At 41.1% G+C, this 24,102-nt stretch overlaps 1 protein-coding gene across 1 annotated transcript in view; it reads left to right on the top strand.

The window, feature by feature from the left end:
* The window catches only part of LOC136675333 (zinc finger protein 236-like), a 46,478-nt gene extending 22,814 nt beyond the window's left edge, over nt 1–23,664 (top strand). The window contains exons 17-32 of the mRNA XM_066651820.1: nt 37–134; nt 1,855–2,006; nt 2,218–2,400; nt 2,889–3,180; nt 3,272–3,375; nt 3,760–4,173; nt 5,219–5,364; nt 5,469–5,691; nt 6,439–6,606; nt 8,204–8,338; nt 9,060–9,199; nt 9,360–9,428; nt 9,734–9,919; nt 17,530–17,659; nt 17,961–18,134; nt 21,292–23,664. Coding sequence (XP_066507917.1) covers nt 37–134; nt 1,855–2,006; nt 2,218–2,400; nt 2,889–3,180; nt 3,272–3,375; nt 3,760–4,173; nt 5,219–5,364; nt 5,469–5,691; nt 6,439–6,606; nt 8,204–8,338; nt 9,060–9,199; nt 9,360–9,428; nt 9,734–9,919; nt 17,530–17,659; nt 17,961–18,134; nt 21,292–21,434 — 2,757 coding nt within the window. The 3' untranslated portion in view covers nt 21,435–23,664. The remainder of the gene's footprint in view (nt 1–36; nt 135–1,854; nt 2,007–2,217; nt 2,401–2,888; nt 3,181–3,271; nt 3,376–3,759; nt 4,174–5,218; nt 5,365–5,468; nt 5,692–6,438; nt 6,607–8,203; nt 8,339–9,059; nt 9,200–9,359; nt 9,429–9,733; nt 9,920–17,529; nt 17,660–17,960; nt 18,135–21,291) is intronic.
* Nucleotides 23,665–24,102: the final 438 nt, after the last annotated feature.

Here is a 24,102-nt window from a genome sequence, read left to right as displayed (position 1 = left end):
CTATTTCTGACACAGTGTGTGTGTTTGTGTTTGTAGGCGGCTGGTTTGCTGCAGGAATCTGCTGATGGTCAGCTGCAGTTGACACAGACTGATCATTACCAGGATGAAGAGGAGAGCAACAGGAGAGCCTACAGGTGGGAAACACACACACACACACACACACATTGTTGCTCGATCATCAATTCTGGTTTGTATCCTGAAAGTACCAGCAGAGCACCATATCTGTGAGTGTGTAAAAGTGTTTGTGACACAGTGGCACTCTTCCCCTGCTTCCTGTTTACAGCACACACACAAAAGCCTGTGATGTGCTTTCATCTTAGTTTTTACTTTACACGTCTGATGTTCAGTGGATGTGTAAATGCCCTTTTTGGTGTATGTGTGTGTGTGTAAGAAAGAGAAACGTGATTTCTTGAGATCAGAGAGAGTGAAAATGGTGACTATCAGACACTGATCTGAAGGAAAAGCTAAACAAATCTGTGGAATATACCCCATAAGACCAAACATTTGTGGACAGTTCCTCATCCAACATTTTTCTAGATGTAAATATTAGTCAAATGTAGGTGGCTTTAGACACTGCCAGCCAACACTTGGCATTCAGTGTAATCTCAATGTAGTTATCTAAATTAGACTGTGAACAAATGTTCAGTGTGTATCGATGAATTAGCCTTCCCCTGCTCACATTCTTTTCCAAACCTAAACCACACAGCTTCATTTCTCTGCGTGATCATCCTCCAGAACAAGGACATTCAGTTATTGTACTATTTCTTTAAACATTTCTTATTTTAGCCATTTTAGTAGCCAGCGTTTATCCTCTGATTTTAAAGCAGAAGAGATTTGACATTGAGTGGGGGTGAATAAAATTGAGAGAGGAATGTTACAAGCAAAATGGCTGCTCTCTAATATTATGGAGACGAGTTGATATAAAAATGGACAATTTTCCCAAAAAAAAGATATAAAAGAAGTCCAGTTGAACATTTCAGGTCGGGGGTGGAGGCCAGGCAAATGATGCTAAAACTAAAAATGGCAGTGCTACTACTAGTTATAATCACAGTTACGGGAACACTATGTAATATTTTTACCTTTAAATTACATCTTCAAAGTCATAATAAGGCTTCACTGACCTGTAATAGAAAGAATAGGTCTGCTGATTTTTCTACTTTAGTCTCAGCACTGCTGAAACTGCACTATGTAACCTTTGGAGGAGGGCAGGAAACCACTGCTTATACATTGATATTAAGGACGGTGCTGTAAAAATTATTTACACGAGGGGGAGCCCCAAGAGCCAAAACATGATCAAAATAAAGGTAAATTAATTAACTTAAAATAAAAAAGTAAACGTTATTATTTCACTAGAGACATTTTGTTTCACAACACACCATTGAACAGTGTGTTTTTTATGTGTATGTGTGTGTAGAGCAGCTCCCTGGCTTTGTGAGTAGTGTGGTTGTAAGATTTTACTTCTCTTCTCATTTGACTCTTCCTTCCTGTGTGGCTAAAGATAAGAGTAATGGGCCGCCTCATGCACAGGAGTCGACACAGGGCCAGGTTGAGAATGGTTCAAAGAACAATAGAGATAGTGGAGATAATACAAGCATAAACAGGTATAGAACCAAACAAACCGTGCACATGTATCACACTGAAATGTACATGGTGGTCCTATGTTTGTGCTTTTCTGAAAAGTAGAGAGCTTCTTTTCATTTCTGTCCTGGAAAGATTGTTCACTAGATGTTGGAACATTGCTGTGAGGATTTGATGGCATTCAGCCTCATAAACATTAGTGATGTTGGGTGGATTAGGTCTGTTGGATCGTTACGGTATGCCTCACTTGTACCATTGTGTGTTTTCGTTCTCCAGGTGCAGTGTGTGTGATAAAGGCTTTAAAAAGTCCAGTCACCTGAAGCAGCACATTCGCTCCCACACAGGAGAGAAGCCGTACAGGTGTAATCTGTGTGGGCGGAGCTTTGTCTCTGCAGGTGTACTAAAATCACACCTCAACACACACACAGGTGAGGAGCACGCTGGGAAAAACATTCAGAGATTCTTCCTCATGTTATGAAACCTCCTTCATACTGACACCTAGTGGACTGGATGATGAATGGATTCCCCGTGTGGAGCATAATCTCATTTATTCAGGGACTATGAAACCACTTTATTCTGCATCTCATTCGAGAAAATGTGAAAATAATTACTTTCATAAATGTTTCACTCTCTCTCCAGGTGTGAAAGCTTTCAGATGTAATGTGTGTGACTCATCTTTCACAACCAACGGCAGCCTGAACAGACACATGATCATCCACCTCAACACCAAACCGTTTAAGTGCTCTCATTGCGATGAAAGTTTTCGGACACACATATTACGCAGGAAACACATGAAGCTTTTCCACGCCATTGGACCCAGAGGTACGCAGACACAGCACTGAATAGACATAACTGTAAAAAGGCACTTAAAGAAGGCACTCTCTTCAAACAACGCACAGAACTGCGACCAATAACCAAAGATATGAGGTCCAAAGTCAGTACTTTGCCCTTTTTGCATACAGGCAGATCTCTGTCACAATTCCCAAAAAAGAGCCACATTAAATCTGAATTGTTCAACTGCATTCAAGTCATATTTGTAGGAGTTTTTATCCAGAGATTCCATTGGCTGGTTATTTTGTTTATTTCAAGTGTCATTGCTTGACCAACGACCAAAATAGCCAAATAAATTTAAAACAGTTTGTCTGCAAATACATTAAGACTGGATAAAAGCAATTTATATAATTTTATCATACAACGATCTTTCAATGAGGAATATTATACGCAGACTCTATTTTAAGACAGTTTCACTTAGTCAGATATGTTATTTTGCAGTGTTATGTTGATTCTCAGCGATTATCTGCTTGTTACAGTTCTGGATGGAGAAGAGCCATGTGAGGAAGACTCCGGAGCAGATCCCTCTGCAGCGAAGAGAAACAGAGCTGGAATCATCACCTTCACAGAGGAGCAGGCGGCCGAGCTCGCCAAGAGAGACCCCGGCCTCGATGCCTCTGTATCAGAGAAGGTTCTGGTTCAATCCGCTGCAGAGAGAGACCGGATAAGTGAGATGAAGGACAAAGCTGTTGTTATGGACCTGGAGCCAAAATTCCCCAACCGCTGCCAGTACTGTCCAAAGAGCTTCAAAAAACCCAGCGACCTGGTCAGGTAATGCCTCTCAGACCTAATATGGGCATGACAATAACAACACATCCTCAGTGGTCAATGTGAAAGAACCGTGTTTCTCTCTGTCATCCAGACACGTCCGGATCCACACCGGAGAGAAGCCGTATAAATGTGATCAGTGTGGGAAGAATTTCACGGTGAAGTCCACGCTGGATTGTCATGTGAAAACACACACAGGTGAGTGGCGGAGCTGAGGTTCAGAACTCTTGTTCTTTTTTTGTTAATCATCAAAAATACTAAATGAAAAGCTGACACAGAACAAGTTTGTGGAAACTTCTCAATTTAAATATGACCCATATGCACTTTTATAACCTTCATAGAATCATGAAATAAAACTGAGCCGTTAGAATTAGAATCACTTTATTGGCGACTGTGCTCGCACACAGAGGAATTTGTTCTCCACATTTAGCCCAATCCGTGCAGTGAAACACACATTTACACACACACACTAGTGAACACTAGGGGGCAGTGAGCACACACACCGGAGTGGGGAGCAGTTGGGGGTTTACTTTACTTTACAAAGCTGTTCCATGAAACCTAAAATTCCTCTTGTCTCCTCAGGTCAGAAACTATTTAACTGTCACATGTGCAACACGTCCTTCTCGACCAAAGGAAGTTTAAAGGTTCACATGAGGCTCCATACTGGATCCAAACCGTTTAAATGTCCATACTGTGACTTACGTTTCCGGACGTCTGGCCATCGTAAAACCCACATCCAGTGCCACCTGCGGCAGGGTGTGGAGGGCAGAAGGCTGAGGAGGAGTATTGGCGAGAGACCCTCATCTCCGGGCCCCCAGAACCAGCCCTCAGTCCCAGTTCCTGGTCCTCCGGGCCATCAGGGGACGACAGAAACACTGATGCACTCTGCTTCCACAGATCCCAGCATATTCCTCCCCAACAACTCCAGCCTCACCACACACTACGAACACACACTGCTGCAGCAAGGCATTGTGGGACTGCCTGCTACCATGTCAGGTAAATGTCATATGCGCGTAAATAAAAGAAACACATTTACATGTATAATATACACACAAACACACAAAATGTACTCCTGGAACTCAGAGGAGCGGTCAGCTATTTTCTCTATGGCTGCTACTTCAAGTTTAGAAAGTAAAGGTGTCAGAGATTCTGTATTTATTTTTAAATATCACCCACTTCATAAATTAGTTTGCTAAGGGATTATAAACCAGTTTCATGCTTCATCTCGTGGTGCTGTGCTTTATAGAAAACATGTAAAAACAATAATTAGCTCCTTCAAAATGTTGGCTACTTGTGATAAAATGTCATAAAAATGACTGAATGCTGCTTTAAATAAGGAACATGTTTTCCTTCTGAAGAGATTTTATTTCACTCTGTGTGCGTGAGAGAGAGAGAGAGAGAGAGAGAGAGAGAGAGAGAGAGAGAGATAGTGACTGTATAAAGAGTATTGATCTATTAGAATTGGTCTGAGATGCGTTGGCACAGATGTGTTTTAACTCCATTTTCACAGAAGATGAAAGACATTGGGTCTTTTCTGGTTTTATTTACTGTCTGCAAGTGCATTCTTACTTTCTTTGTCTCTTATCTCACTTTCTCTACTGCTCTCTCTCTCTCTCTCTCTCACAGACACACACACAAACTAATGTTGTGCACTGCTGCTTTTTTCATCCCCCACCAACACACACACTCACTTGTTTGTCTTCAGTGATCTTTTTGAGATATTTTATGTGTATTACTGGCCATTCTGACAAGAACACATTTATTAAATTAGAAACAAGAAACAAAACAGCCAGAGGTTTAATTTTAATTTTAAAAGAATTTTTTTTGTTTATATATATTTGGACCACCGTTATGGACCACCAGAATGCATGCACTAGATCTTTAAAACTTTAAGTTAAAATATGTATTTAGCACTCAGCAAGATAATTGAGAAATAAATCAGTAGAATTAAATCACTTTATGGCTCAGTATTTCTAGAATTGCTATATAATAGTGGTTTTAAGTTGTCTGATTTTGGTGTGTGTTTGTGTGTGTTCTATAGCTGGGGGAGATCTCACTGTGTCCCTTACTGAGGGTTTGGCGACTCTTGAAGGAATTCAACTACAGCTTGCTCCCGCCAGTCTCCTCTGTCCAAATGTCCAGATCTCTGGCATAGACACCACCAACATCAACAACATCACACTGCAGGTAGTTCTCTCTCTCTATGGCCAGTAGCATACAGCATGCTGAAAACTGTTGCAGTTCTATGTTGTAAAGTTATATTATTGTTTATTAATGTTGTGTGTGTTCAGATCGACTCCAGTATTCTCCAGCAGACCCTTCAGCAGAGTGGTTTACTCTCACACACTCTGAGCGGAGATTCTCACACACACTCCACACACCTGCTGGCCACCACTGGGGAAGCTTCAGTTCCTGCCAATGTAGTCATCCAGCCAATCAGCAGCTTGCCTCTCCAGGCTCCACCCACTCCTGCCGGCGTCACCATCGGCAACCTCACAGAGCAGGACAATGCAGGTGTGACACATAAACCGAAGTCTTTTGACACAAGTGAAAATATTCACACATAATGGAACCAAAAGTCTGAAAGTGCTTGCATTTTATTTTTCAACTTAAAGGGGGTATATTATGAGAAAGAAATCACCTTTTCAGTACATTTGCACATTAATATGGGGATCTGGAGTCTATCGACCTGCAAAAAAACTTATTTTATAGGATGCCTTAATCAGAAAACATGGGACACAACGATCCTTTCTGGTTTTGTGCTGCTTTTTACACAGAGTTCAGAGACTTTAGAATTGTCCCACTGTCTCCAATCTCTAATCACAGTGTGAGACCCTTGTTGTGTGAGAGTGCAAAGATGAGGTTAAATAGAGCAAAGAAACAGAACAAGCACAAGAAATGTGTTTATTGTGCTGGGTTGTTGGATCCTTGTGGTATTTTGACCAAAGCAAGTCACAAATATTTCATTAAGACCCCAAGGAACTGTGCTAATCTGTGGAAAAGGGGTATAATACATTCCCTTCGAATAATAAATAGATTTGTGCTCAGATGCCTAATAAGAGAAGCCTGATGTCGTTAGAGCGCACAACTGAGGCAGCAGCTTTATTCCAATTATAATTCATTAACTGCTATTTTGATTTTAGAATAATAAATCTATATCAGACTGTACAGGTTTATTCATCTGGTGTGTGGTATCTTTTAGACAGCAGCAGTAGTCTTTCTTATAGATAAGCTCTGTAAGTGTCTGTGTTTTGTCTGCAGGTTCAGAACAGCTGGCACAGGTTGTTGGAGCTGGAGCTAATGGTCCAGAGATCACTCTCACCATCAGCAACTCCAGCCTCACACAGGCCCTCGGTCACACAGCCCAACACACACACACTGCCAACACACCGCCCAGCAGCAACCAGGAGATCACGCTCACGATATCAGGTACAGAACACACACACACCCCGGGTGTTCCTCTTACAGCTGTAATAATCTGCACTCTTCTGAGAAGGCTTTTGATGGCAGTGAGGGCAGGAACTTATGTTCAATTATTAGATCAGAAATCATTTCAAAGGCCTTTTATGGAGCACAGTCAATCCAAAGAATGCAGTTCACTGCTCTACGACAGAGCTTCGCACATTCTAGTCCAGGATTTCTCAGCAGGAGGCACACTGCCCTGCACCTTTTATCTCAATAACGGCCTATTATTGTGATACAGAGAACGTGTTTATGTTAAAGCAGAAAACAAAATAATATGTGCAGGGCAGAGGGCCTCCTGGACTCCAGAAAATCTGTTCTAGTCCACAGTTGGCATTGAAAATGTGGGTCCAGAATGCCCCATTTAAGTCGGCTCTTCTGTAGGGAACATAGAAGCTGTGCACACCACATCCTGCCAAATATCCATTAACTTTAATTCAAAATAAACAATGGTTTGCTGATTAAAGTTAATATTAAACTTTGATGTTATGCACAAAGTTTCACATGCATGCTCAGAACATTTTCCAGTTTTTAATTGGTTTGCATTTAGAGCACCTTCCCACCTTTCACCTAGAGATTTGCATAATTATGTTATGTTTTATGCATTATGCATCACATGTTTGTGTTTGTTTGTTTGTGTGTGTGGGTGTGTGTTTTGCTTGGATGTGTTCTGGAAGGAAGATTACTGACAATTAGCCAAACAGACCTTCAGTGCTAATTAGTACAGAACAATATATTGTGTATAAATATGAACATAATACACAGTCATATGCTAATGTTTGGGAGCTCTGGTTAAAGACTTTTTGCCCCTTTGAAATATGAAATATGTGTTTATATTATTGATATAGTTTTTAGATAAACCCTAATGTTGTGCAGTAATGAGTTGTATGTAAATGTGTTTTCTTTCTCTTGATAATTCAAAGCAATATTATTGGCACCTCCTTGAAAATATGAGTAAAAAGTTTATAATCAAGTTTCCTTAGTCATTTTTCAGAATGGGAAATGCAGGACAAACTATTTAAAAAATGATATACTGATCTTCCTAAGTCAAAGAAATCTATAAAAATAGCTATTCATATTCATATATCTGGAAATCTACAGTTAGGGCAATTAAAAAGTTCCAAACCACTGGAACTGTGACAAACTTGCCTAGACAAACAACATCTCCAACAGTAATCCTTAGGGATTTTATTTATTTATTTATTTTGGATCTTTTACTAACTTCATCGCTGAAAAAAGTAGCATCTCAACACTCAAGTTAGCTTTGGAGTAAAAAGAAGGATGACTAAGGAGCCTGATTCCCTCTGTTATCTATGGCAGAGGGTCTGTAATATTGTGGGGTTGTTTTCCTACAAAAGTCTGGGAACCAGGACATTTTAAATCAAAATATTTCTGCTTCTGCCAAGAAACTAAAAATGGATCACCATTGGCTCTCCCAGCAGGGCAATTGTCCAGATCGACACAAAAACAGTTTACTGAACTCAAAAATCAAGCTCAGATTCCCTGCTGTGCATTCTCTAACCTTAAAAAATATAACGATCTCTCTCTCTCTCTCTCTCTCTAGGTCAGGATCTCTTGACCCAGTCCTGTGGGAATGCTGGAGGAGAAGTGGGAGGAGCTTTGAGACTGGCCACAGCCCATTCCGGTCTAAGCTCTGAGCAGCTCCTGGCACATAGCCCCGCCACTACAGGCATGTCAGGTCAGAGGCCACTCCCACCTTATTTACATAGTATAGTGATTCGGTTAAAAGTCTGAATCTTTTAAGGTGGAATTGTGTGTTTGGGGGAAACATGCGGCTGAAGTGTAAATTCTCTAAGTTTTTATTCATTGTTTGAATTACCACAGAAAAACATTTGTAGCCTTATGTTTGAGTTTAGTTTTGTAGCACTTTCAGTATGTGTTTATTTACATGCCGTTAACACTCTCCCAAATTTAGAGTCAGTCACATCTCCAGGAAAATAAGTTAATGTTACCCACCTAAGGAGTAGAAATACACAGAGACCCTTGGATATTTTACTGTGGGACTTTGTAGACATTTTTCACCGGTTTTGAGCAGGCAGACAGACTGGAGAGCTATGAAATGGTGAGGAAACATCCTCAGGATTTCATAAAAAATATATTTTTTTTAAATTAAAATCATGAACTTTAAAATACTAACTTTAAATGACTAACTAATTTTCTGATAAATTGTAGTACACCCCAGGAAGTGCAGGGGGCAGTATGGCTTTAGTAATAACAAAAAACCTATTAGACTTTTTTTTAAATCAGAGCTTATTACTGATTTGCAGATTGTGGGGAAAAGTTGAGATATTTGAGCTAGAAATCCAGTATAACAATCAGTTATAGAAATAATGAAGATAAAGCCCTGCTGATGTTATTGTTATTATGGTGATTTTTTTCTTTTTGGTGTGTTACCATAGTTACCACATTGGCTCCCAGCACCTCTCTCTCCCAGAACCTTGTGATGTCTTCAGGGGGCATTGCCAGTGATGGCAGCGTGACACTCACTCTCGCAGACACAAACATGCTGGATGCCGTCACTCTAAACCTGAATACACAGGTACACACACACACACACACATATATATATAAATATAATATAAAATATTTACAAAATCAAAATGTGTTCTTTAACTATTTTGTAAATATTTACAAAAATGTGAAGTAGAATCAGGACTTTCACACCAGTCTTTCAGATATTTGAATGTGTGTGTGTGTAGGGTCAGCAGTTCCCACCTGTGAATGACCAGGGGACAGCGGTGCAGGCAACTACCAACACACAGCAACAGGTCAGTCAGGTCAGCCGCCTATCATGCAGCACAACTCACGAGGAAGGGCTCACGGTCTGTGTGTGTGTGTGTGTCTAATTTATTCTGAATCAGCCTCTTTAGCTATGGTCAGTTCTGCCTGTTATCCAAGTCCCTTCCATTCACACATCAGCTCGTCTTATTTGGAGGGGAACACTCAGTGCTGAATTCTGTTATATTAGCTCACAGACCAAGCTCACAATCTCACCCCCCTGCAATGACAGGCCACCACTTGGACAATTGCTCCACTTGGGATAGTGTATAATTTATTTTGTGTGTGTACTTAGGTGGTTGAAGGTCATTCTGAAGTGAAGGGCTCAGAAGCAGTCCATCTGAATCGGTGTTTTTACTGCAGTGAGACACTGCCCACAGCCAATGCTCTGCGGCGCCACTGCAAAGTCACGCACGGGAAAGAACGCTGTCATGTGTGCCGCGTGTGCAACAAAGCTTTCAAGCGTGCAACCCACCTCAAGGTAAACTTATATAATTCATGATATTTACTTTATTAATCATCATCACAACTCTGGGGTATAAATGTATTGTGTAAAGTTGGAATTGAAAGAATATTTACTGTCAAAGTGAAACAATTTCCCTCCAAAATGGTAACCTTACAGGAGATACACTGATTTGCAGTAAAACTAAAGTAATAAACCATTCTTCCCAAACAGTTTTGGAGCGTTTATCTTGTTACCTTTATCTTGACAACTTTCTTTTTAAAATATGTGATAAGTTGAATGACGGGCGACACGGTGGAGCAGCAGGTAGTGTCTCTGTCACAGTATGACACTGTGTCTGCATGGGTTTCCTCTGGGTGACTGTCTGTGAGGAGTGTGGTGTGATCTCCCTGTGTCTGTGTGGGTTTCCTCTGGGTGACTGTCTCTGAGGAGTGTGGTGTGATCTCCCTGTGTCTGCGTGAGTTTCCTCCGGGTGACTGTCTGTGAGGAGTGTGGTGTGTTCTCCCTGTGTCTGCGTGGGTTTCCTCCGGGTGACTGTCTGTGAGGAGTGTGGTGTGTTCTCCCTGTGTCTGCGTGAGTTTCCTCCGGGTGACTGTCTGTGAGGAGTGTGGTGTGTTCTCCCTGTGTCTGCGTGGGTTTCCTCCGGGTGACTGTCTGTGAGGAGTGTGGTGTGTTCTCCCTGTGTCTGCGTGGGTTTCCTCTGGGTGACTGTCTGTGAGGAGTGTGGTGTGTTCTCCCTGTGTCTGCGTGGGTTTCCTCCGGATGACTGTTTGTGAGGAGTGTGGTGTGTTCTCCCTGTGTCTGCGTGGGTTTCCTCTGGGTGACTGTCTGTGAGGAGTGTGGTGTGATCTCTCTGTGTCTGCGTGGGTTTCCTCTGGGTGACTATCTGTGAGGAGTTTGGTGTGTTCTCCCTGTGTCTGCGTGGGTTTCCTCCGGGTGACTGTCTGTGAGGAGTGTGGTGTGTTCTCTATGTGTCTGTGTGGGTGTCCTCCAGGTGACTGTCTCTGAGGAGTGTGGTGTGATCTCCCTGTGTCTTCGTGGGTTTCCTCTGGGTGACTGTCTGTGAGGAGTGTGGTGTGTTCTCTCTGTGTCTGCGTGGGTTTCCTCCGGGTGACTGTCTGTGAGCAGTGTGGTGTGTTTTCCCTGTGTCTGCGTGGGTTTCCTCCAGGTGACTGTCTGTGAGGAGTGTGGTGTGTTCTCTCTGTGTCTGCGTGGGTTTCCTCCGGGTGCTCCGGTTTCCTCCCACAGTCCAAAAACACATGTTGGTAGGTGGATTGGAGACTCAAAAGTGTCCGTAGGTGTGAGTGAGTGAGTGAATATGTGAGTGTGTCGCTGTGTGCCGCCTCGTCCAGGGTGTGATCCCTCCTTGTGCCCTGTGATTCCGGCTAGGCTCCAGAATCACCGCCGCCCTGAAATGGATAAGGGTTACAGGCAATGAATGAATAAATGAGGTTTTGTTTGATAGCAAGCATAATTCTTACTCTAGCTCAGGATGAGTGCTTACAGAAAATCTAAGCCATATTGAGTGTTTCTCATTTTCTAGTCACCTGCCTTACTGTCCACTTTCTATAAAGGCATCTCTCTATGAAGTCAGCCTCCACATCCAGCGTTTTCCTGTGTTTTATTGGTATGTTAAGCTTAATGGTCTGTGAGGAACAGGGAGCTTTACAGGGGTTTGGACGCACTGTGGTCAGATGCTAAAATTAAATAAGAGCTTTTCTGAAATAAATATTCCTCTAAACACTCAGGGGAAATGAAGGATACATAGTTTCACCAGTCAGTAAAATAAAAGTCTTGCCGTGTTGCTTCAGTGCATGAGAAAATATCCCATGCTTCCTCCCCATAATTATATTTAAATCAGGTTTATTCCGGTGTATTGGCAGTAATCATGAATATTAATGCTAATATTGCTTTTATCTCAGGCCATTGCAACTAAAGCAGCAAACAGGAAGTCTCACACCAACAAATAAATAAATAAATAAGAGCCATTACTTCTGTATATCAAAAAAAAGATGAGTAGAAGGAGCACTAGGTTTTGAGACAGACCTCATCTCAGAGAGATTCTCATGCCTTATAAAGACAGGATATTTGTACAACCAACCACTCTGGGGCCAAAGGACCCATCTCCCCCCTCTAAAGCCACTTTGATTATAATACAGTTCTCTTTGATACAGTCTCAGTTGCAGAGAATGTGATAAGTCAGTCTTCTTTCAGGATGCTGGGTTTTTCTCCTTTGGTGATAAACCTTATTTCTGTCCTTTCCTCAGCTTCTCAAAAGGACAAATCCTTTTGCTTCATGCTCATTTCTCATTATTTCCTCCTTCTTTAAAGGCTAAGCACCACTTAATGGAGCTCCATGAATATTCCACATTATTGTAGTTACTGACAGATATAAGTATGAATTAAAATGAAAATAGCAGCTTAATTTGCTTTAAAACTGACAATTTTATTAAATTGACGGAAAAACCCGAGCTCTCTACGGAAATTCTTGAACGCGACCGTGACGTCACTGGTGGACAACAGCCGAACAACGCCGCGGTAAAACACCGTTATGACTGACTGTTATGACAGTATCTAGCTAAATAACCAACATTATTCATGACAATAGCCTAGCAATAAGCTAAACTCAAATGTAGAGGTACCGTTATTCTTGTAAATGTGATCGAAGTCGAACTCGAATTCCTCCGACACTATAAACCTCCGTAATGCAGCTACGTAGCCGAGTATAATCTGAGCACCGAGTTTAGCGAGTCAAGCTAACGCTAACTAACACCAACTAAAACAGGCGAAGTGAGTGTCCTTACCCTGTTTACCTCCATGTTACAGAGGCTCTTGAACACCTTTCGTTGGGGTCCTTACATGCCCATATTGTTGGAAAAGCGCCAGTGAAATGAGCTACAGATAACGGAGTGAGCGGAGGGTCCTTTCCAAAGTGCCCGTTTAAAGTGGACAAATTTAGTCCATTTTCTGGATATTTTTGGATCTTTGGGCCATTTGTTCACAGATGTCCCACTGTACATTGAATGATTGCAGCCAAAAACAACACACCTTTTCCTCATTTTGCATTAAATTAAGTGCAGCTTCTAGAGTGTTGTCCACCATCTACGTCACAAACAAGACGCCTATTAGAGTTTCCCAACACCGTTGGGGGGGGCGGGAACCAACGGTCTTTTAAACCTTATTCCTTCAATTAGTAAGAAATAACGTTTTCTGACTCTCAATAAACACAAGTTAGGAACTCAAACTCCACTGTGTTTATTTGTTTGACACTTTCATATCGCTGGTTCTTAGCCTTTAAACCTCGCTTTGTGTGTTTTGTTTGCTTTATAAGAAAATGTGTTCTTTCATCCGATGATGACATTTGATCCAAAATAAATTTGTGGACATCTGCCCATCCAACATTTCCTGCTTCCTCTTTGCTGCATTAAGAGCTTCTACTCTTCTGGGGAGGCCTTAGACTAGAGAATTTGATGGCATTCAGCCACATGAACATGTGGTCAGATATTGATTTTTGAAAAGTAGTCCTGTATCTCAGAACTTCTCAAACGTGTTGGATGAAGCTCCATTGCTCCAGAGAACACATTTCCACAGCCTTCCACTGCATCTGAGACTTTAGGAAGTTTAGGGTCATGTGCAGCTGCTTTAGAGCGTCTCATTTCATTTCATGCTTTATTGAGCATTGTCCACCATTTATACACCTCAAAATGGGAACTGAAGTCACTGATTCAAAGTGGTGACCTCCTGGGTTTGGACATCTGTAGTGAAGCTGACGAAGAAGATACTGATGATGGATGGGTTCTGTTTAAATTCTAATCTGCAAACAGAAGAGAGGAGCGATTTGTTTTCTGTCAACTGAGGGAGCTGTTCTGTTGGCCATGTCTTTGGTTGAGGATAATGTCGTAGGAGTGGAGACAACCTCTCAACACTCTGACAGTAATGACCCAGGGGGAGCTCGAGAACCGCCTGCTTTTGGGTTTAGAGACTGATGTAAAGAAGAGGGTTGGATCTTTTATCATGTAAATTTTTGTGAGATTCAACTAGAGCTGCACACTGCATCTTTAGTATGTGTTCTTTATTGTTCAGGTATTTTGAAGAAAAAATGGTGCACTAAGTTGATTGAACTCTGTGCCTATACTGAAAAATGAAAATGTCAAAAATGGAGGTATGCGGCTTTGATTCGGCAGTATACAAAGTTTGTGAACTTCTGCACATCCAATTTCTTCTGAAATGAAGCGTATTAATCAGAAATGTGTCCCCTCTACACTCCTAGGAAGGCTGTAGTAGATGTTGGAATAGTGCTCTCTCTCTCTCTCACTCTCTCTGTGTGTGTGTGCTAAGTGAAAGGAAGATGAAGGCCGTGGCTTGATCTTTCTCCTTTTGTTTAGCTTTTGGATTTCATTTGCATTCGAGCTGTAGAACTGTAAGCAAAGGCACAGCATCCATCACACAGTCCCTTGGGCCAGACGTGATCTAACAGCAAAAATACAGTGAGGGGAAACAAGTAAACACTTTTTGTTCAAAGGTTTGTAGAAACTCCTTATAATTAGTGATATTCACTAGTTTAATTACACACCCATTGAGGACAATCTCTATAGGAAGAGCACATTGTAATGGGACACTCTGAAGTGTACTTAAGGTCACCATGCCCAAAGACATGTGCCAGTTTGATGGGTCTCATGCCTTCTAGCATTGATGTGTGGAGCCTTGTTACTGTGCTCTCTGGAGAGATGGAGCTCCATCCAATGCCTATGGGATAAGTTTGTGTCCCTGAACTAAACATCCATAATGAGAACCTACACTTACTAATGTTTATGTGCCATTAAATCTTCACAAAAGTCTTCTATCATCTAAAATAAAGACTTTGCAATAAAGAGTAGAGATTTACTGTCACAACTGTAAACATACACAGGATAAGATGTAAAATACCCTATGCACATCCATTACAGCTTAACCTAGGGCCCACAAGGGGTGGGCGATATGGCTCTAAAATAATATTGCGATATGAAAAACACTTAAAATAATTATATTAATTTCAAGAATACACTATTGCAACAAAGTTAATTTTATATTATGTTAATACCATATTTAATTACTTATTTAAATTATAGTTAAGTTCATTTTCCTTAGTACAAATCTAACAATTTCAAACATTCATAAGAAACAACAAATAAATGTGTAAACATTTGCTTATTTTAACTTACCAAGATTCTGACATTGCATAAAAAATATTTGGAATATTGATATTTTATTTCCAAACCACCTCCACACGACTGAAGTCACTTGTCTTTTGGAGGGAATTTTTGAAATCAGCAAATTTCCACCTCTCACTGTGACTAAATGACTCACGTAATGAATGTACGCCAAATTACGTGTAACTGCATATCAGAATATCACAATAATCATGAAATTCCATCCATCCATTATCTGTAACCGCTTATCCAATTTAGGGTCGCGGGGGGTCCAGAGCCTACCTGGAATCATTGGGCGCAAGGCGGGAATACACCCTGGAGGGGACGCCAGTCCTTCACAGGGCAACACAGACACACACACATTCACACCTACGAGTCGCCAATCCACCTGCAACGTGTGTTTTTCGACTGTGGGAGGAAACCGGAGCACCCGGAGGAAACCCACGCAGACACAGGGAGAACACACCACACTCCTCACAGACAGTCACCCGGAGGAAACCCACGCAGACACAGGGAGAACACACCACACTCCTCACAGACAGTCACCCGGAGCGGGAATCGAACCCACAACCTCCAGGTCCCTGGAGCTGTGTGACTGCGACACTACCTGCTGCGCCACCGTGCCGCCCTAATCATGAAATTATTTTTTTTAAATAGTTTAAAAACATTTTGCGATATTATTGCACACAATACTATATGGCACAGCCCTAGAGCCCACCCTTCTCACTTCCTACCTGTGACCAAAGCATGCCTGTAATCATCTACCTTTGGCCAATTAATTCCTATCCCAAACAACAGGGTTGTTGTGGCCATATTTGATCCGACCAGCAACCAACTATACCAAACACAGAAGCCTAGCCCATGTGTACCCACCTCAGCCAATGCATTGCTAGTACTTCACAGGGGTCATCAGGTAGGCACCTCCCCTCGTCAGTGTTTTGCTGAATTAAGCCCAAGACACCTCCAGAAGTCTCAACAGTGGAGTCTGGCATCCCAGACCCACTCCACTCCAATTTCACTTTACAGCCCTAACATACCCAACAACCGTAAATCCACACTGGCCTCCCTGGTGGCTAAGGCTGTGCTGAGCCCCACTGGCACCGTTAATGCATGCTCAGTGCCACCAGTTTGATGTGGACTTTACTTTAAGAAATAGATACAACCTCCTGATTAACAGCCTTCATATCAGAAGAAACAGGAACACGTAAATTCTGATATGAACATTTATTGACGTTTCATGTTAAATGCTCTACGATGGATGAAAAAGCTCATAAATGTGCAGACACTGATGGATGGATGAATAAATGGAGAGCAGATGGAGACTGGGATAGGGATCTGATCAGAGAGGAGCTTGATCATGGCACAGAATTAAGAGGATTTAAGAGACTTGAAGTGTTTATGTTCCACTGCATTCTTTCTGATAATCTCTTTAACGTGAATAAAATTCCCTTGGCTCTTAATCGCTATAGTAACTGTTTCTGATTGGACAAGCTCCCTGGCATCTCAGCTTGTAAACCACACGTTCACGCTCCTGATGAACACAATTTCCTATGTCTCGCTGCCTGAAATTAACTGTCTTTAGTTCAGAAGGAAGTTTTGGAACAATTAACTGGAGCTTGGAAAAAACTGTATGATGTTTTGACAACTGCTCATCCTCCATTTCTCCTGAAGTGAAGGGTATTAATAATAAGTTTATTCCCCCTCTACTTCTGGCACAAGGTGATGGAACATTGCTGTGACAATTTGATGGCATTCTGCCACGTGAATGATATCAATGTCAGGTACTGATCTTGAATATTAATTTCTGCATCACAGAGGTATTTGAGTTCCATCATTTCAGGGAAACAACACCCCAGTGCTGGGAGGCTTTAAACCCCTTGGACTGCCTACCTTCATTTAAGGCATTTCTATAGACATTCTACAATCTGTGTCCAATTGAATATCTGCATTAGCCTCAGTTTTGTACAGGAGTGTCCAGTAGTACATCGCTAAAGGGCATCACATAGTGCATCACAGTTTGCTGCCTATGGGGCTGTGAAGCCTACAGACTGGTCAGGGTGCTTATTCTGACCTCTGTACACTGCTGAAAGTGCCTATATTGGGCATTTGAGAATCAGAACAGGACCATGTTGTGGTGTGGAAAATAATAAACGAATAACATGTATCCTTTTAAACGTCTTCTGGACGGCTGAGTGCATGTCTGTCGCTCACCTAGAAGAGGAAGAGATTGCATCAGGATGCACTGTGGAAAGAAGAATGAAAGATGGTAGCGTGGTAGAGGCAGCTTAGACTTCTGTGTAGTTCATATATGGGTACGATGTCCACTAAAGAATGATGACATGATTAAATTGGGCTATGAACTCTACTTTGAAAATTGGGATCCATGATTTGTATGTTGTTAAAACCTCTGATTGTGTTTGTGTGTGTGTCTGTTTTCAGGAGCACGAGTTTGTTCACCAGAATGGCCCCACCTTGAGTTCTCAGAAGCCACGAGTGTTTAAATGCTCTAACTGTGATAAAGCTTTTGCCAAACCTAGTCAACTGGAGAGACACATGCGCACCCATACAGGTACACACACACACACACACACACACACACACACACACAAAACCAGTCAGCCGGAGAGACTCATTAGATGGTGGATTGCTTTGAGGATTTGATTGTATTAATGATGTTCGATGAGTAGTTCTAGCAATTCCAGCTCATCCAAAATGTATGCATCGCTCCAGAAAATGCGGTTCTGTTGCTCCACCCACACAGTGCTGAGGGGGTTTAACATGGTGAATTTAAACTTGTGTGTAGTCACTCCAAAGCATCTCATTATTTTATGTATACAATTGTGTGTGTGTTTGTGTGTGTGCATGCACAGGTGAGCGACCCTTCAAGTGTACACAGTGTGAGAAGGCATTTAACCAGAAGAGTGCGCTGCAGGTTCACACTGTTAAACACACCGGCGAGAAACCGTACAAATGTGAAGTGTGTACCATCAGCTTCACACAGAAAAGCAACATGAAGCTGCACATGAAGAGGTCACATGGCTATGGTAAGTACATAACACACACACACACACACACACACATACATGGAGAGTCTAATATCCATGTCCTTCAAATTGACAATATTGAAAATTGACAATAGATAGATAGATAGATAGATAGATAGATAGACGTTTTATTTATTTAATCTATATACTCTCAGTATGACTATACAAGTCTATAAAAATAAAGTAGAAGGGGTTGGGGTGCTGGTGGGAGGCAAAAAAGGCTTGTATCTCTTTGAATGGAGAGAGACACTTTCACACTTTTTTAGACACTTTCAAATGAAAACATTGGTAACGTTTCAAAAACATGCTTGGAATCACAGGTAATCTCTGAAAATAGTTTGTACTGTCTTGATTGCAATAGACCAGCAAGCTAGTTGGCAGTTTATATATTATATTATATTATATATTGGCACTATATAGTATTTTGAGGCCACAAAATAATATATTGAGGCCACAAAATAGTATTTTGAAGCTTGGACTAAGGGACCTGCATTTGCAACGCACACAAGTTTAATCGGCGTAGCAGCTGAACAACCACACATCTAACCTTTGAGATTAAGTCTAACACTGGACTGCAGTTGGTTAACGTTAATGCACACTGCCTTGAGGTTCACGGACGAGGAAAAGCAGTGTGAATTAGAGAACTTTCTCCAGGAGAGATTTATGGAGGAGAATCAAATAGCAAAAATGGTGGAAGACAATGTAGGTTTGTACAAGTTTTGTCAGTGTGCGTAGTCATTTCATGGCCTCAGTTTGCTATTTTTTGGCCTCAATATATTATTTGGTGGCCTCAATATATTATTTTGTGCCCTCAAATTACTATTTTCTGGCCTCAATATATTATTTTGTGGCTCCAATATAATTTCTATGGCCCCGACATGCTAAATAAACCCACCATTTTCTCATATCAAAGACCAGACCAATGTCTGAACCATCATTCATGTGTTATGTCGTATATATTTAGTCCGCTATGTTTTGGTTTCACACTGCAGTTCCATGTGTGGACTAAGGAACTTTCTGTGATATTCCTACATCCTATCGTCATCAGATACATGGGCTACACCTCCCCATACTTGATGCTGATTAGTTTGTAGAGGAGCAACATGCATTTGAGGTTCAAATCAAGCTTATATCTTATGTAAGGCACAAATACACACATTCCTTACATAGCCTATTTATTTACCAGCTCCTTACAGGTAAAAGCAAATCAGAGCACTGACATTAAGTTGAAAAATAAACACAAAATTATGATGATCTTGTTTGGAACCAGCTCCTTGTTCACTTTTTCTGTTCTACTTTAAACGATTGAACTCATTGCACTGTGCCTTTCTCATAACGATGCAGTAGTTTTATGCCCTATGTGGTGAGCTAGTGTGTGGTTTGGAACAAAGCAGAAATAATACAATGGGAATCACGGTTGTTTAGAATTTAGATGTCTTTTAAGTTTGCTGAAGTTACACTCAACATATTTTGGTCCATTGGTCTGCAACGTTGTCTTAGGCACTTCTCAAACCTGCCACATTGGTTAGGACCACACTGAAGGTCTGAACCAAACAAGGTATGTGTGAAAGCGCCCGTAAATACGCAAGTGGGACCTTTTCTGTAGTTTTCAGTGAGTGAACAAAATTTCACCAAAGTTCAGAACATCTCTTAATAATTCATGTTGTCTAAAGTATATTCACTTTTTATTTTCCGAGCTGTTGTTAGGCCTCCCAGAGAGTTTTCTGCTCTCCAGAGACAGAACAGGATTCTATTAGAAAAGAGTCCACAATACAACCTTCATAAAATATTTATATACTTGATGAAATGTGTCAAGATTCAAAGCCTGTTGGCTCTCACCAGAACCTTTTAAAATAAAGTTTTAAAGTATTGGAAAGTCACAGAGCCCATATTTTCCACTAGTTTTTCTTCTTAATGTTTTTCAGTGGCTCTGGGAAATGAATAGCATCAGTAATGACCACTAACTTTCTTTCTTTCCTTCAATGTAAAATTCTTTACTGCTGCACTTTGAAATAGCACCATCATGCAGCACTTTCCACAAGTGAATCCTACTTCATTTTTCAAAGGTTTTCCATTTTCAGAGAAGCCTGATTGATGGAGAAATTTGTGGCCAAACTCGTTTAATCACTGCTGTTATTTTAGATCTAAAACCAAACACATTTTGCCTCAGCACTTAACCACCCTCAGCTCTTCAATTAGTTGTGGAACTAACTCTGAGATCATGGGGTGAATTTCTGCTTTCCGTGAGTGTGTGTGTGTGTGTGTCCTCTTTGCCTGAGGCAAGTTTTCATTATTCAAGAAGAATATTGTTTTTTGTTGTTGTTGTTGTTGTTGGTTAAGAGATCACACACACACACACACACACACACACACACACACACACACACACATCCACTCCAACCCAATATTTCTGACAGTATAGTTCACATTTGGGTGGATGGTATATTAATGCGTATAACTGTAATGAGTGGGTGAATATTAGAGTAATCAGATCATAGATATTAATGGTCATTAGTAACAGGTGATTACCCTCATTAGTGGGAGGTTGTTAAGATAATGTTCTGCACTGATTCTGTTTCATTAAACCTGGAGAATACTTGATTATTCTGAACTCACTCAGATGAAAATGAAGTCATCAGCAGGTGGTGGGTTTATGAAGCAGAAAAAAAAAAAACGTGTTTGTGTAATTTGTCTTTCCTGTTTCTCAGGGGTGTTCTGTGTTTTTGAGCTGTTTTTCCTCCTCAGTAAGCTCCGCAGTTTTTATTAAGAGGCCACTCCAGGTCATTTGAGAGCAATAATAAACTTATTATGAATGGGATTGCTTTTGTTGTGGATTTTAATGGACCCTGTGCATGGCACCTGCATAAATATATTTAATAAAGCTGAGTGCTTCCAAAGGAAATCCACAGGAAACCAGTGCTGCGTGGCACAGATGGGGAAGCTTGCCTCACCCAATCTGATAAATATGTTATAACTAAAACCAATGTTTGTACCTGGATGTATTAGGGATTCTCTATCAAATAAACACCTCCAGCATAAACAGATACATTTAGGGATTTTAAAGCAATGTAGTCCCTTAACTCATTGCAAATGTGCTTTACTGAAAAAAAAAACATAATTATGTGTGTTTGTGTGTGTGTGTGTGTGTCTGTCTCAGGTAAGCAGGTGGAGAAAGAGGTCGGGCGGGAGCAGGACTGTGTTTCTGAGCCAACACCAGCTTCGTCATCTAGAGAAGAAACCCCAGCTGAACTGGAACAAGCTGGAGACTGGCATTGTTCCATTCCTAATGTGTTCACTTGAACCTCGCACACACTCCTGAATGTTCTGTTCCTCAAAAGCCCTATAGATGAATTCCCTAAATACTGCTCACTCACTCTGTAAACACTCTACAGCAATCCCTTAAACCCTATCTTTTCTTCACTTAATACTGACACACACGAACCATAAACCCTACACGTTCATTCACTAGACCCTACAGCCCCTAAATACTGCAGGCTCGCCCACTAAATCCTCTAAACTCAAAGGCTACAAACTCATGATTTAGCCCTATAGCACTGTCTCATATCTGTAGTCTCTTAACCTCAAGTGCCCTACCTTCAGTAAATTTTGCACTAAACGCTACATACTTGTCCATAAAACTTGTTTCAAGTAAAACTTTTTCCTTGAACTCTACAGATTTTACAAAACTCCACACCCAACGCATTTCTCTAAATGCTACAGACTCCTTAGTCAAAGCCTAAACATTACATCCCTACACAGGCATTACAGACTCATTCCCAGAACCATGCACTCTTCTCCCTAAGCCATGCACCCTCATTCCCTACACCCTACACACACATCCGCTAACTCTTAAGAGACCCATACCACATAACCCCACTCACTTCTCCAATAAACCATGCACCCACATTCTCTACATCCTCCAGATTCATCTCCTAAACCTTAAGACACAATTCTTAGGACCCGACACATTTGTTTTCTAAGTTGCAACTGTTCGGCGATCGACTAAACTATAGTGGAACACAGTTTGATGGTTTTACAGCTGTAGCACATTAACTGAACCTGGTAAATAAATACTGTGTGTTTGAGCAGGACATTTAGTTCAGAAACTGGCTATTCCTCTTCCACATTCTCAGTTTCTTTACACGAGTTTCTGATCGATGTTTCTTGCCATCACTGGGAACTCGTTAAAGTCTCACAAACACTGAGAACAGGTCGCCCACCTTTGGTTTGTAAGTCACTGAGAACTCTCTGGAGCTTCTGGCTTTAAATTAACCTCCTGACATGAAGCTAACACTTCCCTCAGAGAAAAAAAACGAAATCTGTGTCAGTTACAGACTGAACAAAGTTCACTGTAAACTCAAGGACAGATCTCTACAGATGCAGCAGTTCCAGGGCATGAAATGGTCTCTTATTAAGTGAAATCATCCTAAATCTAGTCAATACGTTTCTCCGTCTTTATTATGTTGAGAATGTTATAAAGGGCAGCACGGTGGAGCAGCAGGTAGTGTCGCAGTCACACAGCTCCAGGGGCCTGGAGGTTGTGGGTTCGATTCCCGCTCCGGGTGACTGTCTGTGGGGAGTGTGGTGTGTTCTCCCCGTGTCCGCGTGGGTTTCCTCCGGGTGCTCCGGTTTCCTCCCACAGTCCAAAAACACACGTTGATAGGTGGATTGGCGACTCGAAAGTGTCCGTAGGTGTGAATGTGTGTGTGTCTGTGTTGCCCTGTGAAGGACTGGCGCCCCCTCCAGGGTGTATTCCCGCCTTGCGCCCAATGATTCCAGGTAGGCTCTGGACCCACCGCAACCCTAAAATTGGATAAGGGTTACAGATAATGGATGGATGGATGGAATGTTATAAAGATTTTAAGCATATTTCTTATTTTAAGTGACTTTATTCAACAGGACGATCATTGGTTTATAAAAAGCAATGGATATTTTGTTCAAGAAATCAGAATGATCTGCCTGTGGAATAAGACACTTACTTTCTAGATGAAATCACTTTAAAATAAGTTTAAGACTAGATTTATGATGCTATCACTTAATAAGAGATCTTTTGTTGCACTTTTTTACATTAGTTTTGTCCTGTACTTTCCCGCATGGAGGTACAATGTCTCAGAAACATATTTTTACACTTGGAATGTCCACTTCAGATTATACACCACATTTTTGTAGTCCCTGAATGCACCACTTTATGCTCCATGTAGTGGGCCCCACACAGGTTTAGTACAGAAACTCATACCTCCAGGCCTCTAGGTGTCAGTATAACATGAAGGAGATTCAGTGAAGGAAATGGCTGACAGGTTTTAAGATACAGTATTCTGTTTACAAAATGTACACATTATGACTTTTTTTTAATGGATTCTGTATGTGGAATGTGGAAATGTGTCATACCAGGAAGAGTTTTCTGAGAACTTGATGTAATTGTGTTATATTTGTATAAAGTGTTTTATTGGAATGTAAATACTTTCTGGAAATATAAGTTGCTCTGAGGTGTAAAAAGTTAAAGCTTTATGCTTTTGTGGCACATGTATTTTGTAATGTTCAGAATTATTTAAGAATAAATTTGGTCCTTTTTGTATAAAGATGTTTATATATATTTTTTCATTTGATTTCACGGCTTTCATCTACAGAGTGAAAGGGAAATCTTCTTAACACTTGTGTGCTAATCCCTAATTAATAAATCGTTAACTAATTCCTCACTTATAAGTTTCTGCATTAAAAGCCTATATCGAATCTAAAATAAAAAAACTGAATCCTACATTTTGAAATCTTTACCAGATTCCTCCTGCATGAGCCATGTTTCTCAGTCCAACAAAGACACTAATCACTAATAGACACCACCCGCCCCTCCACGTTTTGAGCTATTGAGCAAGCTATGGAACCATGTTCTCTGGAGAGATGGAACTAGAACCTCACAACAATGGTCAGATATCTATATTAAGGCCACCCAGAAGAGAATAAACCATCAGGG

This window comes from Hoplias malabaricus, chromosome X1 (genome assembly GCF_029633855.1).
Source record: "Hoplias malabaricus isolate fHopMal1 chromosome X1, fHopMal1.hap1, whole genome shotgun sequence".
Lineage (NCBI taxonomy): Eukaryota > Metazoa > Chordata > Actinopteri > Characiformes > Erythrinidae > Hoplias > Hoplias malabaricus.
The sequence above is the reverse complement of the archived record's forward strand: the minus strand, read 5'-3'. Positions and strand labels throughout refer to the sequence as shown.